This window comes from Dermacentor variabilis, chromosome 3 (assembly GCF_050947875.1).
Source record: "Dermacentor variabilis isolate Ectoservices chromosome 3, ASM5094787v1, whole genome shotgun sequence".
Lineage (NCBI taxonomy): Eukaryota > Metazoa > Arthropoda > Arachnida > Ixodida > Ixodidae > Dermacentor > Dermacentor variabilis.
In genome coordinates, this window is record NC_134570.1 from 81,493,281 (window position 1) to 81,507,064 (window position 13,784).

Genomic DNA, 13,784 nt, shown 5'->3' on the forward strand with positions numbered 1-13,784 from the left:
CACACCACACCGGTACTCACATCGGAATCCTTGCGCTTCTTGCCCGGCTTGCTGCTGCCACTGCCCAAGCGTGAGCCTCGGCGTACTCGGCCCGTGAGGTCACCTTCCTCCGAGCTCTCCGAGTGGTCCAGGCCCAGCTCGGAGCCAGCTGCGCTGTAGCCGTCCTCGCAGGTGATGGTGTCTCGTCGGTAGATGTCCACCTCCTCGTAGATGTTGTCCTCAGGACGCATCCCTGCATCTGGGAGCCCATCTCTTCCTCAATGACTCCCACCGCTTAGCTTCGTCAATCCGGAGAGTGTCAAGCACACAACACAAACACCAGTCGTGGCATCAAGGCTTAAGCTAAGCAGCTTGTTTTGAATCTCTTGACAAGATGAAAAAACTAGACTGACCAATTAAAGGGGGTTGCATTTTATTATTGGTCGCAATTAATGGCCGCCACAAGCAAGCAGAAATGTTTGTGAAGTTTAGGCATGAAATATTCACATAAAGAACTGCACTAAGTTTGGTTGCCATTAAGCAGCGGTTCTATGAGTGGGATGAGCTTGCAGTACTGCTGCGGCTCGGAGCAAATAATCAAGAGCAAAAAAACTTTATTGAATATAAATAAAATAAGGCACAATGGTTGGGACCCCTATTCCAGGGCCCCACTGGCACGAGCTGCTCGCTGGGCTTGGTCCAGAAGAGCCAATTAGCTCTCCCGACCTTCGTCCGCAAGCCATGCCTCCCACTGCCCATTCCTCATTAGTCGATGTTGGTGTAATATGGGGCTGTCTATCTGCGGAGGCCTCCTGGGGCACTCCCATGTCATGTGTTTTAGTGTGGGTGTGTCTGTGCACCACGGGCACTCGTCGGTGAACCTTGTGGAGTGTATTCTGTGTAGGTGGTGCAGACTGGGGTATGTATTCGTCTGAACACGACGCCAGTCCCTTTCCTGTTGGCTGTTTGAATTGGAGTGAGGATGTCCAAAATGCCTCTGCTCCTGCCTTTGATGTAGGAGGATATCACAAGAATTTGGTGGAAGGTTGTCACTACGCCATGCCGTTGCTCAGACATTTAAACCTCGAGAAATACGGTCTGCCCTCGCGTCTCATGCCAGTCCCTCATGTGCCAGACACCATATGATAGTGTGGTGACCTTCTAGTTGATTGCCTAAAATGTTGAGTATTGTCTGGGGTTCCATTCTATTTAGAAACAGGCGGCAAGCCACTTGTGAGCCGGATAATATGACAGCCAAATTGGTTTGGCGCTCGGCATCCTGAATGACCAAGGCGATGGCTGCAGCCTCTGCCACACATGCCGAGATGGTTTTGAAGGATGCCATTGTTATGTTGTTCTTACATGTAGAGGCTATGGTGAAGGTGTGTGAGCTGGTTTGACTGGCATCTGCATAAAATACTCCCGGTCCCACGCCAAAACGTTTGTGAAGTCTTTACTCTTGCTCTGCGTTGTCCGGAATGGTACTTGGGGTGCATGTTTTTGAGAATTGGGGCCACCACGACGTGCGATCGAATGCTGCGGTCTATCTGTGCCGTTTCCTCTCCGCAATAGTGGGGTCTCAAGGGGAAAGCCTAACCTTGCCAATACTTCCCTGCCCCGAGTTGAAGAACAAAGTCATTCTTTCTCAGCATATAACGTCACGACTGTGTACTCCTCAAAAGTGGTGTGCAGACCCAGTCCCTCGACTCTCTCTCTGTGCTAGCGCATTCGGGGAGACCAAGGGCGGCTTTGAAGGCTTCTCTTATTATTGTGTTTGCCTGTGTGATCTCTTGGTTTGTCAAGGCCTGATACGGAAGGACATATGTGATGCGGCTAATTACGAATGCGTGAACCAGGCTGATGGTCTCTCCCTCAGTTAGGCCGTCTCTGCTTTTCGCCACTCTCCGTATCATTCTAGCCACTTTTCCTGTGACCCTCTTTAGTTTTTGCAGTGTGTGGGATGTTCCGGCATACTGCTGTATCCACTGTCCTACTCATCAAAGCTATTTGTAAGTGCCTGATTTGAACATAGAAGCCAGTTTTTGAGAGCTATGGATTGTCAACAGATTCTCTTCAGTAAGTGCAGCCATGTATGCAATTTGCTGCCAAATGAAGGACAGAAAATGTGTCACAATATTGCTTACACACCTTGGCAGTTACATGGCCAGTTAACAAGTACAATAAAATCCCCAGAATACAGCTGCCCATCCTACCCCTCAGAACTGGCACCTCTGCTGGAAAATGCTTACACCAAGAAAACTCGCGAGCCAAGCTCTCCTGGCTTCAACCGTTCGCAGAGCGCCCCAGACGAATGACCCTGTTCCCGTTTCTAGGTCAAGTGCCAATTGGCCACAATGGCTGGCTCTGATCAGAGGAGAGGCAACCGAACAGCGTAAAGGCTCTTTTATCTCCAGCCCCTCACACAGCTGACATCGCTTATCGATGCTGCTGTGTAATCAGCACAGATTAGAATCATTCTTTTTTTTTTTTTGCACCATCTAAGTTTTCAATGTTTGACCACACAAAATCATTTACCTGAATGTGAAAAGCTACTGTACAAAAATAAAAGCAAGGAAAAAGATCACACATCTTTAAAAAATGATCGCCTTTGTACCCCCCATTTGGCTTGAGTTGTTTCTTTCCAAATACGAACAACCCAATCACTGGTCTGATCAAGCTTGAATGCACTGTACACTCTGATTGTGCCTAAATCTCTTAGTTTGACCTTCAAGCTGACTTCAGTAATAATAGTAAACAAGTAAAAACAACTATTAGTCAATTGAAAGACACAAATTTATGAAAAGGAACACAGTAAGATAACTAGCCATCTGGTGGCAGTGAAAGCTTCTACGCAGATTTTGTTTGAAAGCATAAGTCTTGTTATACATTGCAATACCGCACATGGTTTCTACAGCAGACCAGCAATATCTTTCTTTCTTTCTCACCCTTTTTCTGCTAAGTTAATGCTTATGGTTTTCTTTCAATGTCATGAAGAAAGATAGAATACTCAGCATAAAATTGCAGTGTAAAAAAAAAAAGGGAGGGGAAGGGAAGGTGAATGGACAAAATGTTACAGCTCCCTTAAGTGACCGTAACAATGTGAATGCCTTTGACCCACTGCGGAAGAAGTAACAGCCACGCTATAAAACAGAATAAAGAAATCAATAAACACTATAACAGTTAACTACAGAATTACTCTTCCCGTCTTTACTAAAATGAAATACAAAAGCCAGAACAAAAGTAGAAAAAGAGCATGGCTTAAACCTTGAGTTCATAAAAAGGATTTCTAAAGAAGAAAGAAAGGGATGTGTTTTCTTGACCACAAGCTATGTTTGTTTTCTCCACCATAAGCCGTCATCAGCTGTTACGTGCAACCTACTACTGTTGCTCACCTTTAACACTTCCAATCTACAGGCACTCAAGTACTCACAGTTGCATGTTAATGTGAAGACAGCCAGCAAAAAAACTGAAGATGCAGCTATACATGCTTCTTGGAAAGTTCCAAACATGCATGAAGGTGACCATGCAAAAGAGGAGCGACGGTCTTCGACAGAGAAGCAAATTGGGAACTACACAAGCAGACAAACACAACACATGCACAATAAATAGTAAGCAGGCAGCACCAATGAAAGGCAAGACAGGCACAAATGCATACAGCACTGTGAAAACACCATCATTACAATCATCACCAACAACTCGATAACAATTACCAAGTACAGCAGTGGGGCACTGACCCAAGTAAACCTTTTCTAATACTCCTCTCCAGCACCAACTTCACTGATTCAACATGAGTGTTTATTTCCCCATACCATCTTGCCATCTCATCGACAGCATCATTCATTACATTACCCTTTCTTTTTCTCACTCTCTTTGTTTTATCCAAGATCCACACAACTCCAATTAATCACCGCTGATGTTCTACACAACATGTGTCTAGCATTCATTCATCCTAATTTCAGCAAGCACATAATAGAAATGGAGGCTGTCCTTGTTTTTGTTCTCAAGTTGATGCTGTTCTCTTCACAGCTATCAAAACTGTGTTGTATATTTTTGTCATTCTTCTTTCAAGGTATTCCGTTAGCTCACGTTAAAACTGAAACAGAACTGACTAGCCTGAACCACCAATATGCCAGACCTGAAGTTTTATTAAACTAATTCTGATGAAGTTGAGAGCTCTGAACATTAGCCCTCAGTTTTAGTATGTATGTTTATAATAGGGTGCTCGAGTACAAGCATATGACCCTATTTTTTCCAAAAAAGAAAAGACTTGCATCGAAGTCATACAGATTCTTGACAAGCCAAGCCCTCACACATATAAGGTGAGCAATGCTTCAGTGACTTCCAATTCAGAACCTCCAGCGGGCAGCACCGACCATCATGGCCAAGATTTACTGTATACAGTTATAGTTACTGTATACAGTCATATACAGTAATTATCAGGGCCCACTCACTTGCCCGCCACTTAAAGCAGCACTGTGCCATACACACAGCCAAACGTTTTTGGACTGCTTACTTGACTCTTTCCTATTTGTGAACACCAAATGTGAATAAGATTGGCAAGAAATTGGTGCCACTTGTGAATAAGCTTGCGAAGAAATTGGAACAAAAAAATTGCCAAGACACCATAAGTATGGGTCAAAAGGGGCAAGAGTATAATGGCCCTTATTAGTAGTTAGTCCTACTAGTCCAACAAAGAGCTGCAAAGGCCCTTATTAACTCAGATAATGCTGGACAAACGAGTGGCCATCATGAATCTGCTGCACAGGTACATCATTTCAAACTGTGCAAGCGTAGCATTAAATGCAAAGCATAAAAACAGGTGGTACCCAAACAAAACCATTCTCTTTCCTGTGCACATGAACTGGCACACTGATCTATTCTAACATTTATGACCCTGACTGCAAGACCTACATTAACATCCTTCAAGAACCTCTTGGACAGTGGCTGCTCTCAGCAGCCATCTGGGCAGCCACAACAAAGTTGAGTCTAAGTAAGAAGAGAAGCATTCAAGTGCACTATAGTACCATGGGAACAACAAATATATATTGTTGTCTTACATGGGAACAACTGTGGCCAACGCAGAATGTGCAAGTTGCCACAATAAACATATGCGCACATAACATTCCCCATTACTCAACTCCTCGAATTTGACAAAGTGGTCCAGTCACACTAACTCATAATGGCATAACAGGTGCATACTGAGACAGCACAAGCACAGAAAGAAGCCAAGCAAGAAAGACAGAGAGAAAAGGACAGAAGGAAAGGGAGAGGAAAGTGTGTGTGTCCCACCACCAACCTGCAGCGGCAAGCAGCGGTGTGGTTCTCCGCTTGTGCGTGTCGTCGTAGAGCATGTACAGAGGCTCGGGCAGGGGTGCGGTGCCCGCTTCGCTGCCGCTGGGCAGCACCGCGCGCCCATAAGGGCTGGCGGACGCTGACCCAGCGGGGAGAGGAGGAGGCGGTGCCGACTGGCAAGGCTGCTGGAATGCTGTGCCACCAGCACCGAAGCCCCCCCCACGAGAAGGACTGTTAGCAAGGACCACCACCACCACCACCACCACCGTGCCAGAAACACCCATTCACAAACAAAGGGGCGCCCGTTGCCCCAGAGGTTGTGACGCAGCTGCGAGATCTGCCCGAAAGGAACCACTACGATGGCCTGTGCACCCATGTCAACAGGGCAGGGAAAGGCTAGCTGGCAGTAATTCATATAGGCAAACAACACTAGAGTCAGTGACAACCTGAGAATGCAGTGGTCACTGCTGTCAAACTTGCAAGGGGATTTCTATAGCTGCACCAGCCAATTACGTTTGTGGCGAAGATGAACTTCTTTCCATACTGGCATTGGTCAGGTACTGTGTTTGGAAGCACATACAGAGAGCAGGTGCAGTTCAATTTGATGGGTATGGAATTCTTAAATTGTCACCAAGTATAAACAGTAACTAAAACAGCACATATGAAAACAGATGCAAGACGCATGCCCAGTGTCCTTCTGTGTGTTGTTTTAGTTACCACTTAGTACAGTTCGCCACTATGAATTTTACATCTCACTGGTATGCACTGTTCTGGCGTAACGCAAGAACTGGCAGGGACAAGGCACACATGGACATGCAGTCCTTGTCAGTTCATTCTTGCATCGCACTAGAACAATGCGTACAAATTAGATCAACCAGCCCAGCTTGCTATCCTATCCGTACTACCTTTCACAAACTGTCCACTAAAAGTGCAGCAGTCGATGAGTCCAAGGATTGCATAGAGAAACTTACGGACAAAGTTAAACACAAGAGGCACACACCTATTGAATAAGGCTCGGGATTAGGCCACAGATAATTTTACACTATTGCATAGTATTTTAATTCTAAATTACACAAATAAATAAGCGAACTGACTGCTTTACGAATGCTGAGGGAAACAATTTAGCCACCTTTAGGAAGAACAGCAGATTTCACGTCACACTACCACTGCCTGGTTAAAAAAAAAAGATTGCAACAGTAGGATGAGAAAAGATGGAACACACATTTCAAGTCATTATACAAGTGCTTTTTATGCTACTGCTATCTTTAAATGCAGCAACTAGCATAATCCTGTAAATTCAAAAACTCATCAGCACTGCTACAACTCCTTAGCTTAGACACCACCACCCCCACCAAAGAGAAAAGGAAAGAAAAAAGCAAGAGCAATGCATGCACATTGCCTAGTATGCCTGCATAATTTAAGAGAAAGATGAAGAAGGTGTGAGAAAGGCTTTAGAGTTAAAAAGCTTTTGTGAAGAAATGATAACAGTATAGAGCCAAGGAAGGTAAAACCAGGCTGCATAAGTCATGAATCCAGAGAGCACAGTTAAAAACCATGTTTCTGTGCCTGTAACCTGGTCATATTGTGGAGGGCACGTGAACATTATTAGTATGATGGTTAATGGTAGTGCAAACTCGAACACACTTCATCACTGCGACATACTATCATGCAAAAATCATGTTTATTTGAACCTAAGTGAATACTTTCTTCTTTTCTTTTTCAGAGCACGCAATATGATAAACTCAAGGACTGGCTTAAATCCAAGAATACACTGCAAACTGAGAACGAAAAATTGCTCACACCATTGCTTGGTGCCTGAAGGAACAAGAGGTTGCATTGTAAGTAATGTGGGTCAGGCCATAATAATAAGCTGTCAAAAGTCAGAAGATGGCATTTTGTTCAATAGCATGAGTGCTTCCGTAATCAGGCACTTATTGCATTCCCTAATATAGAAAATTGTGTTTGATAGTAGATAAGCGACTAATAATTAACAGAGAATACAAGCGATTTTGTGAGGTAAGAGAGGTAGTGCTCTTACTTGAATATCTCTATGACATTGAAAGTTTTATGTTTTTCACATCATGGTCACATCTGAGTCTTTATTAATTGTTTTGTATGATGCAATTTCCTGGCATCAGCTTAAAATTGAAGCCAACAGCTTACATTTTTAAAAAACATGCTATTGCTCTAGCAATCTTATGGGAGAAATGACTGTTGGCAAAAAAGCACCTCTTGACAAGAAAAGATGGCTTGCAGATGACGTTGCAGGTGCCATATTGAAAATCCGCTTATAGCATCGTTGGCACTGCTGAGGGTAAGTTGGATAAGAATGAAGTAGAGGAGCAACTTTTCACCGTGTTAGTGACTCTAGAGACTTCCATTACAAATTAAGCATCAATTCAAAGCCAACCATGTGACACTCAACAGTTCATGCTTAAAGATGTAGCAAAGGCCTGCAATGCAACCATTACGGCCAGTTGTAGAACTTAAAAGCAGACAGTATGTAAATACAGTAAGTACATTGGTTTTAACATTGCAGTGTCCGAGCCTGCAGCTCCTCATGGGTAATTTCATTGTGTCTCACCATAATATGCAAATGAGAATGGCTGAAGGAACTTACCACTGCTGAGTAAACTGAGCTGTCAGCAATCAAACTCAAATTATGAGCTTTGATGTCCTAAAGCAATGTACGGGCTGTGTGAGCACTGTCGGGTTCTCAGATTTAATTTTGACTACATGGGGTTCTTTATTGTGTATGTACATGAGCATTTTTGCACTCTGCCCCACAGAGGTACAGCTCCCAAGGTTGCAAATAAAACTTGCAATCTCGTGCTCTGTAGCAGAACACTGTAGTCACCGAGCCACCATGACAGATGCAAGCACTTTAATGTACGTTGTGCAGGTCTGCTGAAAAGCTTGACTGTCTGCAAGGGCACTTATGTACCTTACCACTCTCGATACAAATTGCATTTTATTAGCTTGAACAGCTCACAAACATGTTCAACACTGTGCGGCCAGCAAGTTGGGGCTCAATGAGAAAAAGCAGATGAAATGACACGAAAATTTTCAAAGTGAACATCTCTCTCTCACTCCGTCTTCTGTGCATGGCATATCACACACAGTAAGATGCTGATAAATCATAAACAGTAGTGCTCGGCCACACACGTACAGCATAACTGGCCCCTGTACCAACACTGTACAACTGAATGCTCAGAGTCAGATGAATGGAGCAGCCAGTACCCACTACTCTTAAGGTTGTGCCTGGTAAGCCGGGTCAAGTTCAAAAACATGATCAAATTTACCACTGTGCATTCATTCAGCCATCATGTTTTGACAACTTATGGTGAGATGAGCGCAAGTCACGCACCGACGTGCCAGCAAATATTCTTTATATCTGACTCTATGAAGAACAGTCAAGAGCTTAAACATGTCATGGCTTTGCAGAGCCTTGGTAGACTGCGGAATAATTACAGTGAGGCTAAGCTGCACAATAAAGCAGTACTGCAGGTGAATACTAAGGTGAGTGCAGAGCTGCACAAACACAGTTATAATGCCGATGCATATTTGCCTGCATTGTTTTACCTACAGCTACACTCTGCATTACAGCATTGCTCTGCAATGTCTATATAAACCAAGTGGTCCACTACAAACCTAAATGTATAATGGAAACTGACAACAATCCCTGCAAATGCAGCACACTCAACTGTTGGTTCAAGTGAAAACAAACCTTCAGTTGACAGCCCTTGTACATCTTTTCCTCATCAGCTTGCCTGCTTCCACTCCGTATTTTCAGCACAAATTCTCACCAGCTTGGTTATTAGCTGACCCTTCTAATGAGAAAACGGGACTGCAACTCACTTTTGTGACTAGCGTAAGGGATGCGGTGCAGCTTGGATGCCCTTGCCGGCAGCGTGCCGCCCTGCAGCTCCCCGGGTGCCGATCGATGCTCCACATACTCATTCATCACGCGTCTCCACGTCGTGTGCGGATGATGGTGGTGGGGGTCCCCGATCGGTCTCCCCAGCTTGGTCCCCAACGTTCCATAGTCCCCACTGCTGCCCCGCTGTTGCTGGTCCCCCCCACCCCGCACCTCGCTCAGCGGCACAGCGTCTGGCATCAACATGGTCTCCACATCAAGGTTGAGGTTCTCAAGGATGTGCGCATGCGTGCGGTGCACCCGCGTCACCTCCTCGCGCACATGTGGCGGTGCACCATCATAAGGCGGCGGGCGGGGTCGCCGCGGAATCGTTGGAGCACCGCCCGCCCGCAGACACTGTTCACTTCGCGCAGCACTGTACTGTTCCTCGGCGTCCGTTATCTCCTCGTAGATGTTGGGCTCAGAGCCCCGACGGTTCTTCTTGTCATTCCCGTTATTGGATTTGCTGGAGCCGAAAAGCAGCTGGCGTGCATATGCTGTGGTCGTGCCATAGATGCCATTGGATTTGCTGGGAGATCCACCCTTTTTCTTGGCTTTCTTCTTCTTTTTGTTGTTGTTATTGCCTCCAGTGCTGCGCTTTGGTGACGTGTCTGGCACTGAAACATCGGGCTCAATCGAGAGTAGTGGGTTGAAGAAGCCGCCGCCCTGGTCACCGACAGGTGATGTGTCCGCGGCTGCAGACTCCGAAGCCGAAGAGCCCGGAGGCGGGGTGCCGCCATTGAGCCCTGCAGGCGGCTCATCAGGAGGTGGCGGCGCCCCCACGGGGCTCTTGTCGGGCCCCAGCTCACTGTAGTAGTATGGGGCCTTGGCAGACATTGCTGCCCCGGCAAAGCTTAAGAGACGCTGCCCGGGCGGGGCCGCTTCCGGAAACTCATGGTACGGCCTCCAAGGATAAACTGCACAGATGGCATATGCTTTAGTGTCACCTACCCAAACATGGCTAAAGAAATACATTTCAAAGCAGTTAAACCAGGATATAGTCTTATGAAGATGCCATCAATCTCTACATTGTCAATGCAGCCTGCAAGCTTACTTGTGCACAGCAAGATCACAACGATGAACATTTCCACACAAATTACGAAACAGGGCTTCCAGCAGAAGACCCAAGAGAACTCAACAACGCTTTCTGTGTGTATTAAATGTGGCCTATGAAACTGCTTGCGGTATTTAAAGAAATATTCTAAATAGGCCAACTACTCAAAGAAAGCACAGGGTGCTTTCCTTGCAGTGGTATTTCTTTGATTCAGCCATGTTGACACTCTGGTTGCATGGGACCCTTCTGGAGCTTGTTAGGACACCCGTGACAATAAAAAGTTTAAACCTGATTACATACAGCTTTGCATTACATTACTGCTTCACTGATGCACTTGCTGGAAAAAAGCTGTGAAGCAGCAGTGCCAGCAGCAGAGCCCGGAGGCGGGGTGCCGCCATTGAGCCCTGCAGGCGGCTCACCAGGAGGTGGCGGCGCCCCCATGGGGCTGATGCTGTGTACAACCAGAACATGCCAAAATGATTGCTGGGGGCAGCCCAAAGGTTGAAGACGAAGAAAGCAAAACAGCAAACTTTCTTTCTTTCACCTGCACTGACCCCAACCGTGAATCTGAACCAACTTGCCCAACTCTTTTTGGTTGCAAAATGAAAGACAATAAGTTTCCATCACTCCAGCAAAACATTAGGGTCTACCCTAGGCCAGAAAATAAGGCATCACAGCCAGACACATTGCGATAAGTCCACAGAGTATTGTCTAATTCTCTACCAATTTCACAGGATGGCAGCAGAGCTAACTTTCACAGCTCCCTCCTGCAATTCTGGTGAAAATGTTTACGCTAATATGTGCATATTTGCTAGGTTGTTATCGCCACTCTCACTTTCTATGACCAACATCTACACATTCCTTTTCTCTAAAATGTAACCTGCATGGGTGCTCAATTAAATGCTTTCTGTTAAGCCCCCACTCCTTATATATAATGCTATACCTTCCTGCCTCACTTAAAAGTTATAATCATACTTTAACAGTTAATGAGGATCATAAATGGGCTTGGCTCTGGACCATTTCTTAGAGTGCTATGTGAAGAAGACATAAAAAGAAACAAATATGTATGGTGCATGCCAGAAAAGTATTAAAAATGTAGGTCACATCTTTTGTGTGTTTTACTTGATAGATCAGGCAACAATAAAACTAAGCATCTACCTTTAAGTGCAGTTTTCACAGAAACGCATTAAATCCTTGCCCTTTATGTTGTGTACCAGACTTTTATTAAATCTATGTGTTGTATTGTGTTACCATAAATTACTTAAATTTTGTTTAGCACAATGTAACGACCTACGCAGTTCGTTTACAGGCTGCACAATGCAAATCTGCATACTCGTGATGGCACCTGTTATTGCATAGTATTCTGCTAAATGCTCAAACTAGTGTATGCTGCAAGAAAGTGCAGAAAAGCTTATTTTTTTCAAGGCAACAGAGTATCAAGTAAAAAGGCATTAGAGCCACAAAGAGATATATAATATCATGTGCACACAATACAGCAGCATCAAGGTTAAACAAGAATTAATTGCTTTCCTGGATTTCTATAAATTACTGGATATAATGTTAACTGCAGCAATCTGCACTTTCTTGGTGTCTGTGAAAAATGCACCTGCTAACAACACATTTCAGTAGTTTATTCCTTAATTAACAATACCTAACACAACAATCTGTAATAACATTCATTTTCTGGCGGGAAGAAACTAGAAAATCGCCATAAGTGATTTCAGAAGAAAGTATGAACGTACAGTCAAGAGCACTACGATGCACTTCCCCGAGTGCCGCCACACACGTACTAGAAATCGAGTGCTTTTCAAGTGGTTCCTGTAGCTTGAAAGCGCGTTCAGAACGCACATAACAAGGCTGCCCGACCACTCATGGGCCATTAATAACGACTTTCTACGAACGAGGAACTCTCTGCTCATCACGCGCAATCATCCGCATTTTGTCATCAACGAGTACGTATTTCGTGGAAACGCTCGCTACCTCGGGAACTCCATGCACATAATAAACGTCGGCGGGGGGGAGGGGGGAGCGTGAGAGATACTTCTGCAGCCCTAATGGGAACACGGCTCAATTTGAACGTCGCTGAAGCGACAGTGTTGAAACAGTGGGAAAGAGGGAGAGGAGACCAAAACAAAAGCTTCCAGCAGCGCACCTAAAGAAAGAATCGAAGAAGACAGGAAGCGGGAGCGGAGAACGTTGCCGTGACGGGCAAAGTGTGAAAGCTCGTTCTTCAAAGTGACGCCTCAAGCCGCACTGGCTTCTCTGGCCGAGAACGCAACGGCGGTATCACGCGGCGGCTCGGCGGAATTTTAATCGGCGTAATTGGCATCGTCGCGGGCGGTGATCGTCACTTTCTTTTTTCTTTCCTTGTCGGGCCAGTCCGTGAAACAACCGCTACACGTTCCGTAATGCGCGGCCCGACGAGCTGCAGCTCGATATATCGATTTCCGTGCTAGACGCCTGTTTAACAGTAGCCGCGGTCGAGGCTCGCAAAAAGAAAAGGAGGCCGAAAAAAAAAAAGTAAGCTGTAATTCAACAGAGCTTGCATTACGCGTGCTTCCTCTTGTTGAGTTCTCCGGCGCTTCGACACCTTTCTGTCGTCTTTGCTTTGACTGGGTTTCGCAGAAAGCCACGCAAGGAGCAGCGCTTCGCGAGCATCATATAAGCTGGGCCTCGCGTATCTTCTGGCGATAAGCGACCGACACATCCTTGCTGACCGGGGCTGAACGTAACGCCAAGAAAACAGAAAAACAGACAAAGCGAGGCGCAATGGACGCTTACACCGCGCCCCTGAGGCACGAACGCGGCGGTACAGATGCTCCTGAAGCAGGCACAAACAAACCCAACGGGACACCGCCGGCAAATTATTATGGAACCGGCGGCTGCCCTACTCGTCAAGAGAGGATGTATTGATTGTGTGCCGTAATGTCAGCGTCCCGAGATATTTTATTCCGATCGTCCTCGATGCGGACAGAACACTTTAGCGGCGGCGATGTGGGAAATAAATATTGTGTGAAGAGAAGAGCGGGCAGCAGACAAGCGAGCGATTGCAACAGCGAGGCGAGAACAAACGCGTGAAAACGCTCGCGGGAGCACAGGCGAGCGCAGTCGACTCGCGCAAGCAGAATCTCCACTCCACACACAATGATGCTTTGAGGATCGGCCCGCAGATCCACACTCCTAGAACTAACCCTAAGCGCTTCAACAATACTTTTTAACCAGAGCATCCGTATCAGTGACGGCAGCTTACACGAGTAGGTTAGACTGATTAAACAATGCCCTTTCGGAGACCCTGCGTGCGAGATGTCAAAATCCGCCCTTGTGACTGAGCGGGGCAGTACTTACATTTTTAAGAGCAAGCTAAGGCCATCAGGCACTTCAAAGGCTTTATCGGCGTCTTGTAACTTGGCCGGCTATCATACTTGTACAAAAACGCGCACACACATAGATAAAAAGGCACTATGAGAGTAGAAGAAAAAAAAAAGGTTCGCTTACGAGAACCCCAAACACAAAATTCATCGCGAAACAACACTGCCAGTACGC

At 45.8% G+C, this 13,784-nt stretch overlaps 1 protein-coding gene across 4 annotated transcripts in view; it reads right to left on the reverse strand.

Annotated features, from left to right (window-relative positions):
- LOC142575953 (uncharacterized) overlaps positions 1-13,784 on the reverse strand; it is a 65,524-nt gene that overhangs the window by 50,885 nt on the left and 855 nt on the right. For 2 of the 4 annotated variants that reach the window (XM_075685792.1, XM_075685791.1), the window contains exons 2-4: positions 9,130-10,104; positions 5,276-5,464; positions 21-238 (exon numbers count right to left, since the gene is read on the reverse strand). In XM_075685792.1, coding sequence (XP_075541907.1) covers positions 21-238; positions 5,276-5,464; positions 9,130-10,104 — 1,382 coding nt within the window. Of the gene's footprint in view, positions 1-20; positions 239-5,275; positions 5,465-9,129; positions 10,105-13,586; positions 13,778-13,784 lie in introns of those variants that run through there. The other 2 variants (XM_075685793.1, XM_075685794.1) reach the window with 2 other exon arrangements.